At 41.5% G+C, this 18,368-nt stretch overlaps 1 protein-coding gene across 5 annotated transcripts in view; it reads right to left on the reverse strand.

The window, feature by feature from the left end:
* The window catches only part of LOC120555589 (cell migration inducing hyaluronidase 1), a 219,544-nt gene that overhangs the window by 115,079 nt on the left and 86,097 nt on the right, over positions 1 to 18,368 (reverse strand). For all 5 annotated transcript variants that reach the window (XM_039794378.1, XM_039794383.1, XM_039794382.1 and 2 more), the window contains exon 2: positions 463 to 650. In XM_039794378.1, coding sequence (XP_039650312.1) covers positions 463 to 547 — 85 coding nt within the window. In that variant the 5' untranslated portion in view covers positions 548 to 650. The remainder of the gene's footprint in view (positions 1 to 462; positions 651 to 18,368) is intronic.

Genomic DNA, 18,368 nt, shown 5'->3' on the forward strand with positions numbered 1-18,368 from the left:
TCACGGAATGCAACCGGACAAACCACGACTCTCTGCCCGGCATCTATTGCCATAGAGAAGGAGCTGCTCATTCACCTTAAGCAGGACGCGCAACTGCATGAGGAGGTCATTGAACGTTTCATCAGAAAGGATCGGAGGATGGATTTCATTTACAAGTAGCCTAATGGGTGAGTGTTGCTAGAGATAAAGTTATTGCGGTATTTTATTTATATAAATTTGTATTACTGTTGTTTGGGTATTGATGGTTATGCTGTGTTGATGTGCCTAAAACTGTTTTATGCACAGTGGTGTGTGTTTTTTTTTCGGGGTTTGGGGGTCGTTACGAAAGGCCCTGACTGAAAGCCCACGATACGCTACTGCACACACACACACACACACACACACACACACACACACACACACACACACACACACACACACACACGGCTGGTAAAGATAAAAAGAAACATGTCTGTAACTGACCTGCTTGAATGCTGGGGAGCAGCAGAACTGCCAGAAACATGGTGGCACATGTCTTCATCTCTCTCAGCCCGCCGCGGACCGACATCACACCTGAGACCTTCAAAGGATGCTGCAGACCTCCCGATGGACGTCAGACGGGGTTCCACGGTGGGTGTGCCGAGATCACAGTGGGAAGCCACCAAAGGCACCTAGGAAATCACATTGAAATGCAGAAGGCTCAGCAAGACATGTACAAATAGGGGACTCCCTGGAGTACAGCATGGCAGGAGGGCTGTCACTTTACTAGAGTATTTCAGTACACCAGCTTTAATTGTTAGTTTAGCTTTATCTTCAAAGAGATTATGACGGTAGACTGTTCTACTGTACGTAGAGAGACAGCAGAAACTTTGAGCTGTTTTTCTATGGACACAGTGCAGATGGTGAACAGTGTTGCCTTGAACCTAGGACTGCAACTAATGATTACTGTCATTGTCGATTAATCTGCTGATTATTTTCTTGATTAGTTGATTAATCGTTTGATCTATAAAATTGTGAAAAATGTCCATCCCAGTTTCTTAAAAGTCCAAGGTGATGTCTTTAAATGTCCGAAACCCAAAGATATTCAGCCTTTTTTCACCTTTGTAACATTGCCAAAATTAGACACATCCTGTCTCAAAACGATGCTGAAAACCTAGTACATGTATTCGTTACATATTGTAATTCCTTAATGTCACGTTGCTCAAATAAGTCCCTTAAGACTCTCCAGCCGATCCAGAATGCCGCAGCACGTGTTCTAACAAGAACTACAAAAACAGATCATATTTCTCCTACATTAGCATTGGCTTCCTGTAAAATCCAGGATTGAATTTAAAATCCTTCTCCTGACCTACAAAGCTCTAAATGGTCAAGCACCATCATATCTTGAAGAGCTCATAGTACCTTATTGTCCCACTAGAGCATTGCGCTCCCACAATGCAGAGTTACTTGTGCTTCCTTTATGAGCCAGACACAACCTTACACAGTATCTTTTTTTTATTCAGTTTGTTTGCTCGACGTTATGCTGCTAATGCTGCCTGTCCCTCTACTCTATAAGTCTTGCCGACACACTTCCATCCCTGTCTAGATGTCTATTAATGCAAGTGTGTGCATATGCTCTGCAATTGATCTGGCTGTGTGTATATATGTATGTCCACACTCACGTATAATTCGATTGAATTTCAGGAAAATGGACGTTTGTACGTTTGTACGTTGGATCTTATCGGATTTTCTCATAATCTTTAAACGGCTTATGTGATAAACACTGATGAAAACATTATTTGCCAAATATATAATGAATTGTGAATACGTTTTAGGTCATTTTTTGGTTGCAACCAGCAATGAAACAAAGAGACATGCAGACATGGCGGGTGTCAACAAAAACAGATATAAGTGGACAGAAGAGGAGACGAGAGCCTATATATATATATATATATATAATAGACATATTGATACTGCATTTTGGAAATGTCTGCTTTTCCATAGATAAATATCCAATTTCATTTGTAATACCATCTCACATTTGTAGAAATTAGGGGTGGGAATCACCGGAGGCCCCACGATATGATGTTATCACGATGTTATAGTGGTTTTATTTATATTGCGATATTCTTCGATATATTGCAGTATTGCCACAGAAAATATTGCGATACTATGCTGTATCGATTCCCCCCACCCCTAGTAGTAATGTTTTCTCAGAATTGTTAGAGTCTTTCTAGTTCCATTTCAATCAGGAGAGACTTCGTTGCAGATATGCAAACATTTATTAACAAGATAACCAAGTAAGTACAAACACAAGTTCTTTGGAGATTAGTCTCCATTGTTAAGGGGTATCTATGCAAATGTCATGGTTTAGGGAAACCAAACACATCCCCCAATGGAAACCAGACACTGGTGGTGCCGAGAAAAAGCCGAAGACGAAACACAAGCCGACAGCCGGGAGAAGACTGAGAACACCGTCTAAAAGGCCTGGAGGCGGAAGGGGAGGAGGCGGGTCGCACTATGGTCTGAAAAACAACTGACAGAAGCAGAAGAGAGAACAGCTTTAAAACACGGTAGACAGCTGTGATTGGTCAGAACCTAAGTGCCCGCTCCTAATTGGTATACAGAACCGTAACACCCACCGCCCAGCTGATCAGTGAAAGGGAGAGAAGCCACGTAATAGAAGCCTCCCTGTCTGAATTTACGCTGAGCTACATAACTCAGTGTTTCCTCTATCATGATGGTCCAGTAGATGTTAAAATGCACAGTAAGCAGAGTAGAATAACATTTTAAAGAATAAAAAAGGGTGCCAGGCACCACTAAAGCTCAAATCCAAGAATCGCCCCTGCTCTAACCCTATCCTGCTCCGTGAATAGCTACTTTTGGAAACACACTTACGAGTCTGGAAAGTCTCGCTGCCAAGTTAGCAGCTGTTCTTCCTGACTGCAGCTCCATAAAAAAAAGTATCTGCAAAACATGCCATGCCATTTACTAATTTTAATTACTCATTTAATGACTGAACAATGTTTACTGCAAATTAATTCAGTGAAAGGTAGCGGGAGAATCTGCCTTGTGAAGATTCTCCAACCATTGCATGACCTCCACAAAACAGGCCTAATTTCTGTAAAGCATGCAGCATCCTGATGCTGGCTCTGATTATATTTAATTAGCTGCAATGTGGAGAGCTCAGAAAGACGCTGTGGGCATAAAGGAAACGCTATAATAATTAATCATAATTCTTTATATTTTATCATGCAATTAGCTCACTGACTACTTCTGACAGAGTTGGGAGTTTCTCTGTGCACTCAGCTGTACTATTCCTGCATGTAGACACACTGTTCACATTAGTGCTGTCTTAACGGCTCGTTTAGTTGTTTTTTTTAACCTGGACCCTGGAAAATTGTTGGAATTGGTCCAGTATTGAATGAGAATTCTGTAACCGGCAGCTGCCAACCAGGCTGCAATGTAACCCTATAGGACAGGGGTCTTCAACTATTTTCAGCCAAGGACTCCTTAGCTGAACGAGAGGAACCCCCTACTACATGTACTGTATGAAATTAAGTTGCATTAAACTGGATGATGGATGAAAATGAATGGCGGTGAATTCTTAAGTTTAACTGTTAGGCTGCCATAGTTTCTACCTTACCTATTGTAAGCTTATCTTCTTCTTAAATGTTGTTGTTTTTTCGCTAATAGGTCAATTCATCTTCACTATTAAAATGTTAGATTAATTTAAATGTATCTTTTCAGACTTTTTTTTTTGAAAAAAATAAACTTTCAACATAATTTTTTTAACTTTGGTGAACCCCTTGCACTAACTCTGAGGACCCCCTAGGGGTCACAGACCCCTGTTGAATATTTCTGCTATAGGACAAATGTTAAATTATATTTCTGTCCACTTAAAGTTCTGTTTTTGCCACTGACAGGCTCAGATTATTATTCTAAGTGTCTGACAACATTATGGAAAGGATCCCTACAGAGATAGACCTTTCTGTTAAAGAGTAAGATCCTTTTTGTTTAACATGAAACAGCAATGAAATCACCATCACCAAACTCACCAGATTCCACATAAATAAACAATAATTTTAGCGTGTATGGAGCGAGCATATTTCCACATGTAAATGGGTGAATTAAAGGTTTATTTCAACCAGAACAGAGTGGTTTTTGTTGGAACAGAGGAGAGACGAACCAAGAAGGCTTTTGATAGTTTTATTTCTTTTCAGTCGACTTTGAATGAAGTGTATTTTACGATAATAAAATTACTGTTTATTTAAATGGAGTCTGGTGAGTTTGGCGATAGCAATTTTTCAGTTTCATTAAAAATTCAAGATTCAAAATCCTTTATTAATTCCACAATGGGAAAATTTACAATCTTGCAGCAGCAAGAAAAGTACAAAAAAGACACTCTAAAGATAAAGAATGAATAAACAAATGCACTGTAAGTATAGATAATAGATAGTAATCATGTTAAACAAAAATGATCTTACTCTTTAACAAAAAGGTCTATCTCTGTAGGGATCCTTTCCATAATGTTGTCAGACACTTAAAATATTAATCTGAGCGGCAAAAACAGAACTTTAAGTGGATGGAAATTGAGCGGTGCCCAACTGCCCAATAACTTAAATTGTAGCTTGTTTCGCCGCTGCTGACTGCAGCGTTCTTGCTTAAAGTGCCCATATTATGCTCAGGTTCATAATTGTATTTAGAGGTTGTACCAGAATAGGTTTATGTGGTTTAATTTTCAGAAAACACCATATATTTGTTTTGCTGCAGCTCCTCTTTTTACCCTGTGTGTTGAGCTCTCTGTTTTAGCTACATAGTGAGACATCTTACTTCTGTACCATCTTTGTTGGGAGTCGCACGCGCAGTAAGTACTGCTAGTCAGTTGCAGAGTATGAGGGCGTGCCATGCTAGCAGCTAGGTGAGATTTGTAACGTGTGTTACAAAGTGAAGCATGTTTGTCACGGAAGTAAATGCTGGACTACAACAGAGCTGTTTGGAGCAGTTTGCGAACAGTGTTTTCTCTGGAAGATGGTAAGTCCCTTTGGGGTGGACTTTGGGCTTTTTCACTTTGTAAACCTACAACGTGCCCAAAAAGATATATAACACAATAAAGGAAGGGGAAAAGCCAAAAAGCATAATATGAGCACTTTAATAATGGACCAATGTCAAAGATTGTTGTTCCCATCAGTCACTTAGACACAAAAACATAGGAAAATAGGGTTGAAAAAAACAAAGTTACCCTTTAATGAGACAGACACAGCCTTACAGTATCTTTCATTTAGTTTGTTTGCTCGACGTTATGCTGCTAATGCTGCCTGTCCCTCTACTCTATAAGTCTTGCTGACACACTCCATCTTTGTCTAGATGTCTGTTATCTATTAATGCAAGTGTGTGCATAATATGCTCCTGCAGCTGATCTGGCTGTGTGTGTATATATGTATGTGCACACTCACGGGTCACAGTTGTATAGTAATCACTGGTAAACATTTCTCCCAGGTAACCTCCTCTGTATATTAATATGAATCATATGATTATCTGGTCGAGCAGCAGATTAATCCCTGAGCTGCATCACCAACAAAAGAAAATGAAAGATTCCATTTAATTCTTGCTGGCAAAGTGTCCGTTTCAGCAAATATGTGAATTGCGGTTGTCGCAGTTACTGCAGAGTCAATAAATGAAATTTCCATATGTAAATCACTGTGTTTATTTAATCTTCTTTCTAATCTTTGGTGGTGGACAGCGGTTTGGGTCCTTCAGTAAGTCTCCAGGTCAACAAAGAGTATTTTCACAATCATTTCGTTTATCATTAATCCCACTTAGAGATTGTAGAAAGATGTTTACTGTCTGGATTTCAGCTTGTTCTCATGAACCATTTGTACATATAGCTATGAAAATTAAAGGACTTTAATTTGCATGTATTCCATAATTTATTGCACCACATTGACTGCTGCTGTATAAGAACGCTGTGGACCGCCTAGGATGGAATTCTGGGGGGGATGGGTGGGTCATAAAACACAGAGCTTTCAAGCCGGGAAGCGAAATTTGCTTGGGAAAACGCAAGACTTCCACCCAGGAAAGGTGTGTGATCCCCATGAGGGTTTTAATCCAAACCATAATCTTATTCCTGAACTTAACTAACGTTAACGTTTTGGTGTCTAAAGTTAACTCTCTTCGCCCCATGATGCTCACTTTTTGTCGGTAAAACTCAACTGCCACGGCCCCTAAAAGGACCGTCACCTAAATTAGTGTACGTAAATATTCGTTAGGGCTGGGCAATATGGAGAAAATCAGATATCACAATATTTTTGACCAAATACCTCGATAACGATATTGCGGTGATATTGTAGGGTTGACTATTGGTGCTTTCACAAAATATTTACACCATAGAAATAAAATGGATGGAGAGGCCATTTAACTGTTTGCCGTGGTCATTTGATTGGTACACAACAAAATGGCGATTGTTGTTAGTTGTCATGGGGACAATACGAGTCAGTGGGGCCGTAAACTGTTGTAGCTCGCCGGGAGGAGAGCCACCTGACGCAGCACGGGAGACTTTCTTGGAGCTGCGGGGAGTGAGGAGAGACAGTTATACCCAGCGACAGTGGGTCAGCGGACCGCTAATGTAAGACCCAGCGGTAACGGGTCAGCGGACCGCTAATCTTAGACCCAGCCCACTGTTCAGCTCATTCTTTAACCGTAGATTATAAATATTAACAGTCTATATCTGTAACAAATGCAGCATAAAAGCACGGTGAAACCAGCAAGCCAGCTAGCCAGCCGGCGGCCGACTTGTTAGTTGGCTTACGTTAGCTTTCTAACTCCGCCTTACCCCATCGCCACATCGTTCACAGAAAACGAGCCGAATAAAGCTGTCACTCATGTGGCGATAGCAATGTGCTTTGTGTGGATGGAGCATTAAGGTAATTTGACTCATTTAATGGCTTGCTCCCTGCCTCGTAACATTACTACTGCACTGCTCATTAGTGCGTTAGTGCAAAACTTCTCACCTCCGCGACTTTCCGGAAATCAGCTTATGACCTCTCTGACCATTCTGCTACGTTGATTTGAATGGAAATGGCCTTTCTATCCATGTTATTTCTATGATTTACACAATGAGATTTGTGATAAATAATCATCAGAAATGTGAATATAATGACTAAGTGGGTAAAGGCAAATAACAGAACAGCTAGAACAGAACTCTGGAAAGATGAGAAAATTACATCACTTTACTGTAATGCGGCCTTTAAAACCAGGAAAAGACAACACTTGTGTCATATCACGATATTACGACATCCAAAATCTAAGACAATATCTAGTCTCATATCACGATATTGATTTATATTGATATATTGCCCATCCCTAATTTTCCTACGATATTACGAACCCATCCATGAGAATACGTTGAGGTTTTACACAGCACTGTGACTACCACATGGACAGCACAGACTGTAAGCACTAAATCATCTCTCACACAGTCCCTGAGACTGAATCCGATCAAATCAAACTGAGACGACTGTGGACGCCTGAGACCAGAGACTGTAAGTGGCAGCATTCTATAATTACTCTGCTCCACTTCGCTCCATAGAAAATATGGTGAATGCTGCCTTTCAGTTTCATTATGGGGTGTTAGCATGAGCATAATCCCTCATTGACTAGGAAAACTGTACGGCAATAACAGGGGAGTGGCTCTGTAAATTGTGATGGATGTTTATAACAGACAGTTTGGGTGATCATTTTATCGTCGACCTTCATTTTCTCTTCCAAATAAGTTTGCTTAACTGTGGGTTTGTTTCCCACCTGTGTGACTGTCTGACCACCCAAGTTGTAGTAAAACTGTAACACACTAGCTTATTGTTTATAATGTGAAAAAAACAAGATAAGAGACATTAAAACTAGATTGGATTAAGTTCATACGAGCAAATGAATACAGTTCTGCTTACTGCAGAGCAGAACTATTAATCAAAGTATGTTGTTGACATGGGCTCCACCTTACTCGCATTACTGCCTTAATAACATTGTCACTGGATTACTGGTGTGCATTTTAACATAGCCATTGATGTTCCCTGCGTGACAGAAATGTGTTCCCTCACCAGGAGGGGATTCATGACAAGAATCAGCACATTCCCATTAAAGCAGGGTGGAAGGAAAGGAGCTGGGTAGCTTTGGGTAGTGGACGATCAGATGGATTTAACTTCAACACTAACAGGTTCCATTCCAGACTCACGCCAAGAGCTTTTCAGCTGGGAAGAATGTTTTTGATTTAAGCCAAAGTTTTCTTTTTGTATTTATCAATGACAAAACGCCCTCTTCACCACACTGTTTGCATTGCCCATACCTGACCTTTTCATGAGGTGAGTCCATGTATGGTGGAGACGAGTGCAAATGACACTAAGGAGTTTCCACATACTTATGTTCAAAAAGAATGTGAAGTGTTTCATCTGCTGATCAAATGCATTCTCGCAGATCACACATACATGTGAGCAAAGGCAGGAGCCACTTAAGGGAGGCATTCATGCATTATTGAGAAAAACTGGTTCTGTCTTGACTTTAAAGGCCCCATGAAGTGAAAAATGCCCAGGGTAAATCCTCTTTCCCTATGTTAATTGTCATTAATGTATCTCTTTTTCTATGCTAAATATAAAGAATGTTTAAAATAATCACTGTCTGTTGTCTTCGTGTGAAATGGTTTCAAATGTTTGATGACTCATCCTGCACTCGTGGCCATTTACAAATTGTTTTGTCCAATAAAAATGTTTTATCAAGTATTTATGTCCCTCGCCCATTACCATTAACCAAATGTACGCTGCAGGAATGGCTTGCTACCTTTCTCTGTTAGAAAGAGGGGTTCCTTAATTGTACACTGTCAGTGCAACTCGTTCTCAAATACTGACACTTGGTCAGTGGCTCTCAACCTCAGATACCGACGCACAAGGCCCCCTTTAGTGTCTGTATGGAACGCACCAGGCAGAGCAGCAGCTTGACCGCGGCACTGTAAGATGACGTAGTATGAAGAGCGACAACGGTTGCGAGTAGTAAGAAAGACCTAAAATCCGCAAGCAACACAGGACTTACACCCAGGAGACTGGTGTTTGTTTCCCGTTCTTATCCTGTGTGTCATTAAAACGTGCATTTTGTAATCCACCCACCATCTTTCCCTAACCCTAACTAAGTGGTGTTGCCATGCACGTTGAAAAATTACGCCAAATCGGTCTGGACCCAGAGCGTCAAAAAATGAAGACAAGAGTCCCGACCAAGCGCAAATTAGTTGAAAGACCCACTGCCTCTGACTGAGACGCTAAATGGGACTTTTTGTGTCAACAAAAAACACCAAAGACACTTGTGAGAATTTGTTAGTCTGTGCAACTGTTAGCGGCACAGAGCTATGAGCTACATCAATACTACAGATTGGTTGATTGGTGGTTATGACAGCGTTGACACAGGCAGACAGACTTTCTATTCCAGACACACGCTGTCGCAGCTGCTAGCAGTGTGGCTGAGGTCTAATTCAATCGAGGGAAACTTTGCTGATGTTACTGGCTCTGTGCCAAAGCAGCATTGGCATGCTACATGCTACATGCAGATAAACGGATGAGTGGGTGAGCTGGCGGAATGGAGGGAGGCGCAGTAAATCTGCATGTAACGTTACTGCCGGCGCCACAGTGAGAGAGCCGGTTGAAAATCAGTGAAGTTTCCTTTCATCTTCATCCAACTCCTGATCCGACAGCAACAACAGGTGAGGGACGTTTGTGTGGAGCCAACAGTCCTCAGTACTGAGCTAAACTCTAAGCCTGCCCACAATGTAAGTATTTATTTTACCGCTCAAATATTCCATTTCACTAGGAAATAGGTCACAGTACAAAGATAAAGACGCTCCAGCTTCCGCTTCACTGGGAATTTAAATACTTACATTACCCGGTCTTCACTTCATATTCAACTAAGCATTCGCAAGTCCAACTCTGCCTCTGGTCTCGCATATTTTTAATTTGCCGCCGCTCACGACTGGAATGCTCTGCAAAAAATTCTTGAACTGGACAAACTCATTTCCATTTCATCCATCAAAACCTAAATCTCATCCTTGTTCACCGACATATGCCGTTGCTTTTCTTCATCATAATTTCCCAGCTAAACATTGTATGGTTTCTCCCTTTCTTACTCACCCATGTACGTGTTGACATGTGTCTGTGTTGTATTTTTTAATTTTACAACTGAATCCATGTCTAAAGTACTTTATTTCCTTTCCTTCCCCTAAGTAGCTTTGCCACTAATCAGGCCACCATTGTAAATAAGAACCTGTTTTTAACGACTTGCCTGTAAAAACAAAGGTGAAATGAAAGTGTTCCTAAGCTGTGATAGTGCAGCATTGGTAGCCAGGCAGTAAGCCGTGCAGCCACACTCGTGATTCCTCAGTAGGCCTGTTAACATGATCGTTGCAATGGCGCTGCGCTAAGCTAAATGCTAAAGAGGTAAAGTTGCCGAACGGAAGACTTTCTCTGTGAGACAGTCAACTAGGAAGAAGGTTGTGTTTGTTTGTGAACCACATACAGAGTGTGTGTCTGGTGGTCTCCCTGTCTAAGGCCACATTGCTACTGCGTATGAATTTTTAAATTAATTTTTTCTCTGTTTTGGCTTTCAATTTGGCAAACAACACAGCACTTTCACCCAGGAGACCGCAGTTCTCTCCCACAATCTTTTCATAAATCTATCCGTTCTTGTGCCGCATGTCAGTTAAATGTATGTCCTGACCCACAGCGTCAAAAAGTGCCGACGAGAGTCCCGACCAAGTGCCAATTAGTTGCCCCACCGCATCAGAGATGCTAAAGGGGACTTTTTGCGTCAGAAACAAACGCCAAAGGCACCTGACCAAGCGTTGCTTTTGGATGCGCTGAGAGTGAGAATGTGCAAAACCCCTATTGTAATGAATTTAACAAGGTTGTGTCTTATAACTAAATTAACTGTTTAACTTGGAAGAATGCGGGTTTGCTCTTTAAAACAAAACGCAGTGTTGTTTCAAGGTTTTCTGCCCACTTCTACTTTCAGGGTTCTCAAGATTGATCAAAAGTTTGGAGTGAGATTACATGCGTTAGGGGAGGGGCCATCCCAATATTTGCCGCAGTGGTCCCTCCACCCCAACCTTTTTAGGGGGCTTACCCTAAAAAGGTTACCCTAAAAATGTTCTTCCCTGACATCTTTGAAACAGACAAATGCAATGATTAATGTAGGCCTATGTTTTGACAGGATACGCTCTGCAGTGCTCTGCTACACCCTGTAACTCCCTGCAGTGCCTTGCTACACCAGGAACTACTACAACTACTATTTCTAGTCATAGTTCCATTATCTTTATTGTGACTATTATTGCCACTGTTCATCACACCCCCGGCATCGGCATCGTCAGACACCGCCTATCAAGAGCCTGGGTCTGTCCGAGGTTTCTCCCTAAAAGGAAGTTTTTCCTCACCACTGTCGCACTAAATGCTTGCTCTTGAGGGAATTACTCGAATTGTTGGGTCTTTGTAAATTATAGAGTGTGGTCTAGACCTACTCTATCTGTAAAGTGTCTTGAGATAACGCTTGTTATGATTTGATACTATAAATAAAATTGAATTGAATTGAATATCCAGAGCACACTGCTTTAATAAATTTAGTCTTAATGTAACTAGAAAGACTATTAATACTGTATAATTTTAAACAAAAATGAAGAAATACATCTTCAGTCATTACCATACCCTCCAACATTTCCCTAAGTTTCAGATAACGTAAACCAGCCAAACTGAGCTAACGCTTGTGGTTGCAAAGCAATTTAGCCACAAATTGTCTATATTACCAAATGTTCAACAAGCTTTCTTCCAACTTACCTTCGCGCGTCTATGTTGCTTACTTAGTAACGAACATACGGTGGCTGAGACAGTTTAACACAGGGGCAAACGATACATGCTAGCAGCAGGAAACTTCTGTCTGCGCCCCGTCCATAATGTACTATGGCGAGTGGATAGTGTCATTCAAAGGATACCCAGGAGAAGGAGCAGGAGCAGGCTAACCTCCCTGTCGCGCGCCAAACCTTGTGGATTTTTGAATTGATTTAATAGGGATTGCAGACGAGAGACCAGCGGCGACTAGGTGGCAAGTGCATGTTAGAAACATTTTCCGATGGCGACGTGGCAACGGCGTATGTGTATGTGTGCCAAGTAAGTGTAAACACAAGGGAATTCGAGTCCGGCTTTGTGTTGCTTTCAACACAGAAACAGACATAATGTTACGGCTAAAAACAAAGATGAACAAGGTAACATTAAACATGAACGTTTGACTACTATGTACGTTTGACTACTATAAGTTGTATATATAATAAAGTGTATACATGCATATGCATACACATACGTACATAAAGTTACATGTAAACAGATCTATGAAGCTTATAAACAGTAGTTACTGTTTATTATAGTATAGTATATTGCACTAATTGCATTAACGCAATTAGTGCAAATTATCCAGTAGATGGTGCCAATGCTCAATCAATGTTGAGTCACAATGCATTCTTCCAACAGTGCAGGCCACATAAGCTGATGATGTACTACAATTTAATTTATCGTATTATTTGTATACTGTCAGTACTTTTAGAGCAACTTTTATAATGGATAAAGGGCCTGGAATATGTATATGTTGAATGAATTGAAAGACATTTTAACCTATAAGCTATAGCATAGGCCTACTTTATATTGATTGACTTGAATTCACTCAATATATTTGGGGGGAGGGGGGGTCACTTCTGGTGACGACGCCTAGGTGTGGCAGCAAACTTGTCAACTACGATGTACACTGGCGACGGTGTAGTCTATGCACACGTTAGAGTCACATGACAGTCTTCTTCGGTAGGTTATCCGTGGCACAATCCATTCGCCATAATATGTACACCGTTAACGGGAAAACGTAGCGGGACAACTTGGTGGCCGTTGCCTTCTCAGCGTGAGCGTGTGAACTGCTTGAAATGCATGTGTGTCACGGTCAATGCGTGAGGCTTGAGAACCCTGTAACTTTCTCTGTGGTCTGTATGCTAATATAGTCGATTACACAGTACATGTTCCATCATTGAATTATATGTATGTTAATACTGTCAGACGAATCGAGTGTAAGAGTATAAAGTAGATTTTATCAAAGGACTCACTTCATCTGAACAGGAATTACCATTAGCTTTAGTTAGCTTATGGCATCTTTTAGCCTTAATCAAATATCTGTTTTATCCTCTGAAACCAGAAACAGAAAGATAATTGATATGCACAAATAAGTAATCATAGAGTCAGAGATAACAGAATAGAGGTTCTGTTATCTCTGGCCAAGTCTATCCATTAGAACACACTCCTGCTGTCAGCAATACTTGGTTTTGTTCTTCTGCCAAACCAAAAGAAGTAGGAAGAAGATATGACAATTTATTTCTAATTCTGGTGTTTCTGTGATTGATTCTCAGTGTTGGAAAATAGCAGGGATGAAATCCTGTTTCACATGCAGTCTCAAAGGCAGTGGATAACAGCCTTTAATCAGGGCATTGGCTGTCCTGAGGTAGATGATATCTACTTCTAGGTCTCCCAGCTCCAATCCACGGTAGGGACAGATGACCCCAGCCGAGTAGTCTGGATCAACGGAAGTCCATTTCCAGGATAATTATGGATGTTCCTCACCTTCCGCTCTCTGGGCCAGATGTACTAACGCTTTTGCGCCCACTTCAGGCGTATTTGTTTCGCAACGTGTGCGTAAAAGCATGGTGAGGTATGTACAAACAGGCTGCACTGAGGTAAAAGCTCCCGCCATTTTCAGCTGAAAATGGCAAATTGCGCTTTTCCGTGTCAAAGTGGGAGTTTCCCATAAAGAGATGGGAGGGGAAGCGTAAAGTGCGCCTAATTGTAATGTTCTAATGTGTTCTGCGGTATGTACAAAAAAACTCCTGTGAAAGCGCGCCTCTATTTTGTGGTGAAAATTCTCCGCCTCTTAAAAGCAGGTGTAAACCAGGCGCAAGCGGATTTCCTCGCATATGCCTCCTGGTGAAATAGAAGCAGTAAGAGCAAGACGGAGACATAAGCCAAGGAGACGAGCTGAAAAGATTTTTGCCACAAGGATCACACTTTTTCAGTTGAGTGAACACAAAATCATTAAGCGTTGCAGATTAAGCAGCCACACAATATTACAGTTACTGGAAGAAATCAAAGATTTCTTTTAAATGTGTGCAATTTATGGTATAGTGAGCGGAGAAAGGTGCTGATTACCCGATGAACTGCAGGTTTGGTAAATACGACGTAAGCTGATGTATCACAGCGTGTGCTTTCTACGGGTTGGCCATGGCGCTGATGACGCTACTTTCGCAAATATACGTACATCTGGCCCTGTGTGTGGCCGTTACACGCTGAAAATGGCAACTTTTGAAGAAAATCATTTGGATCGTGCAGCAAGGCAGGCCTGCTTGTTTTTTCGGGGAATGATTGTAAAGATTTACAAAGATATATGTTTACAGCATTTCCTCTTAACTGGGACATTTTGGGACCGATTGGGGGGATTGCTGTGGACAAAGTACACACGGAGATACACTGGTAAGAGCAAATTACATTTAACCATGCATCCAGCTAATTTAAAGAGCTCACGTTACTGTACACACTAGGAAATTCATTGTAAATTGAGCTTTATGTGAGAGGTAGCACGCAGAGCTGAAGCCATACAGTAGCTTATGTGCTTCCAGGCCCTGCTGGTTATTATGAGCTCAGAGCGACTGTGTAATTTCAAATACAAGCTGGCACTGCTCTGACAACACTCACACACACTTCCTAAAACATTAACTTCTGAGAAAAATTGCCACTTTCCCTGCTGAACTGCAGTGCCTGCCACACATACAGTGACACAGCACTACAAGCAGTAACTGAGGGTGGAGGACACTTTCAAGGATGTTTTTATGACTTCCACAGTAACAAAAACGTACAATTAATCTCTTGCAAAGACATGCATTAAGTCCGTGAATAGTACGTAAAAATATACCTCTGGGGAATTACAAAGTGTCGGGTGGAGCTCTGTCAGTTGTATTAGCAGCAGCTCTGTTTGAGGTCTTACTAAACTCTGGCCATATGGAGGTAAAGAAAATCTGCTGACTCTACATACACACACACACACACACACACACACACACACACACGCTTAACTTTTTCCCGAGTACATTTATGTCTGAATAAATGTTTTGCTCTGTCTCGGCTCCAGGAAGCCAATCCCACAGTCTCAAGAATATCACACCACCGTTGTAGATTTTGATAAGCTTATACTGCATTCCATTTAAAGTGGGAAAGTCTCATATCCCAGCTGATGGGATAATAATAATAAATTGAATTTATATAGAGCTTTTCACAAACTCAAAGTCGCTTAGGGATGTAGTTTCCATGGCCATGGTGTTTCAGGACTCCACTTCTTTCACCTATTACCTCAGTAAACATTTTCATAATCAGTTTATGGTCTCAATCTCTAGTGTCAAGTCTTCAATACAGCATGATGTTCATTTAGTAAATTATGGTCTTATTTTCTTTCTTTTTTTAAAGACGATGAAATGCTTTAGGGCGTGGCTACAAGTCGACCTGTTAATTATGGTGAAGGCTTAGCAATGCTAACCACGCTAACACTGTGGACATTAAAATAGCCGTGAACTTGTTTTTGGCTGTTGTCCGTCTTTACGTCTTAAACTTTGACCCTCTCACTGTGTGTTTTCGCCTAAAAATGTAATGTTCAGTGCTCGGTAAACCTTGCCAAACAAGCTTGCTAGCTCTAGCGTTAGCTGGTAACTTAAAAAAAAAAAGCTGTGGTTTTTCAACCAGCTCTGTGTACTGTGCATGAAGATGACAGGTGCCAGTGCCCAGAAGTCTGCATTTACCCGTCGGTAAATCTCCACTGGATGAATAGTGTTTATGCAATGACAATATCTATCTATCTATCTATCTATCTATCTATCTATCTATCTATCTATCTATCTATAATAGGTCCTCTTTAACGTTCCCTGTGGAGGTTTTGACTTCATGTTTTGCGAGAGACGTTACTACGTCTGCTCTGGTCACTGAGACTTCGCTCTGCCGGCGTCTGTCTCCAGTTTTAGCAGCAGCTGGTTTGACCACGGAGATGCGAGTGACGGACGCCGAGCTTGATCGTAGTCTATTTCTGTGAGAGTAACACTGCAAGCTACTACAGTTTGCTGCTCTGCCACATCGCAGATTGCTAAGCACACCTAACTACAGGAGACATTAGCTGAGACTTGCGGAGTACGTATAGTTGGTGCGTTTCGAATACGGAACATGTTCTCACCACAAACGAACCGCTCCTGAGTTTGATTGAAAGCGTACCGAGGCCACCTCTTCAAGCAGGTCTCGGTACGCTTGTTTGGTCCGCTTTTGGTGCGCACCCGAGTAGGGTTGGGCATCGAGAACTGGTTCCAACTAGGAACTGTTTAAAAAATAACGATGCCATTGGAATTGTTTAGAAAATTTGTTTTTGATTCCGATCATCGGTTCCAAACACGGCAGTTTTGGTTTTCATAGTGGCCACCCTATTTCCGGAAGTGCTTGCCACGCCCGCTTGTTCTGTTGCAGCCATGGAGCACGGTAAGCGGCGCTCAAAAATGTGGCTTTATTTCACCTTAAAAAAGCCTGGGTCGGCACAGTGCAACACACGTGACAAACTTATTTCTTGCACGGGAGGATGTACTACAACTATGACTTAACACCTACGCCTGCATGGTGTACAAATTAACAAGATAGTGTAGCGTGTTCGGTAAGATAGAAAAATCTAATGTAATTTCTGAGCTTGCTGATCTCCACTCTGTTGCCCTCACTTGTGACTCTTGGACTAGCATTGCTCAAGACCACTACCTGTCAAAGCACACTATTTAGTGGAGGGCAAAACGAAGCAAAAAGTGTTGCAAACCAAAGCTGTCTACACAGCCCAGACCGGACATGCCGTGGCAGAGGAGATCGGCGACATCCTGAAAGAATATGGCATTTTTGACAAAGTAGTGGCTGCTACTGTGGATAATGCAGCAAATATGGACATAGCCATAAAAAGACTAGAGTTTGTGAAACTGGGCTGCTTCGCTCACACACTCAATCTTGCAGCACGGAGTCTCTACTCCCTGACTGCAGTGACTCAGTGGACTGCAAAGATCCGTGCCATCATCGTGTGGATGAAGAGGTCCTCAATGGCAAAGGTTGTTCTGCGAGAGAAGCAAGATCTCCTCAGTAAGAATCACTGAATTTGTTTCATTTGACCATTGTGAATTAGCCTGACAAGCCAGACCCACATCAAGATGTTGGGTCTGGGAACTCACCATTGACGGAGCTCAATCCGAGGGGCGGGATAAATGGCTGTCTTTCAAAATCCCTCTGCACTACATAGCGCTACAACCAGGCAGAGTAAGGAAGAAGATAGCGGAGCTAGTTGATAGATTAAACTTTTGCCGTATCCGGTCGGCAAAATTCCGAACACATCTTCCTTTTTTAAGAATGACTTCAGTGCCGTTCTTTGTGCTTTTCTCAAAGAAAAGCTTAACTCCAAGTCTTCCAGAAGACCGCTGTTCCCAGCAGCAGCAGCTATAAGCCTGCCCACCGACTCTATACACGATGTGATTGGCCTGACCAGAGTTTGGTTTTTCCAGCTCGCAAGTCAACGGAGAGTGCCTAGACCACCCTGACTGCAAATTAAATTTGCTGTCGCTAGGGTGCTAACTGCGAATGCTATATAATTAAAATGCCTTTTTTAGTAACGTAAATTTGTGCATGTATTTAATTTTTTCAAATAGTACAACAACAGCTGATGTCTGAATGTAACTAAATCACATACATTGTATGATGTTATATAATATAATTTGTTTCTCTTTATTTGGGATTTTATTGTTTGTGTCAGAGCTGCCGCAACACTCACTCACACTTGATGTGAGAACTCTATGAACTCTCTCTACCTTATGATGGAGAGATTCCTAGAGCAATACCCGGCAATTCAAGCAGCCAGCTTGGATCAACGGCTGAGAATGAATATGGAGAGGGACAGGTAGAGCTAGATAGGGGAGAGGAAAATCTGGGTATCTTACTCAACGTATTCATACAGCACAGCACCAATACACAAGATGAATAAAACACTAAGCAGCTCAAGTTTCAGTCAACTTCAAGTGAGAGTCTAATGTTAGATCATTAAAAATAAAAAGTGTAAGCATGAATATTTTTTTTTATTAAAAAGGGCAAAAATTCCACTAATTAACCCTGACAAAGCCCACCTGTGAAGTGAAAACCATTTCAGGTGACTACCTCATGAAGCTCATTGAGAGAACACCAAGGGTTTGCAGAGTTATCAAAAAAAGCAAAGGGTGGCTACTTTAAAAAATCTAAAATATAAGACGTATGTTTTCAGTT

The sequence above is a fragment of the Perca fluviatilis genome, chromosome 3, assembly GCF_010015445.1.
Source record: "Perca fluviatilis chromosome 3, GENO_Pfluv_1.0, whole genome shotgun sequence".
Lineage (NCBI taxonomy): Eukaryota > Metazoa > Chordata > Actinopteri > Perciformes > Percidae > Perca > Perca fluviatilis.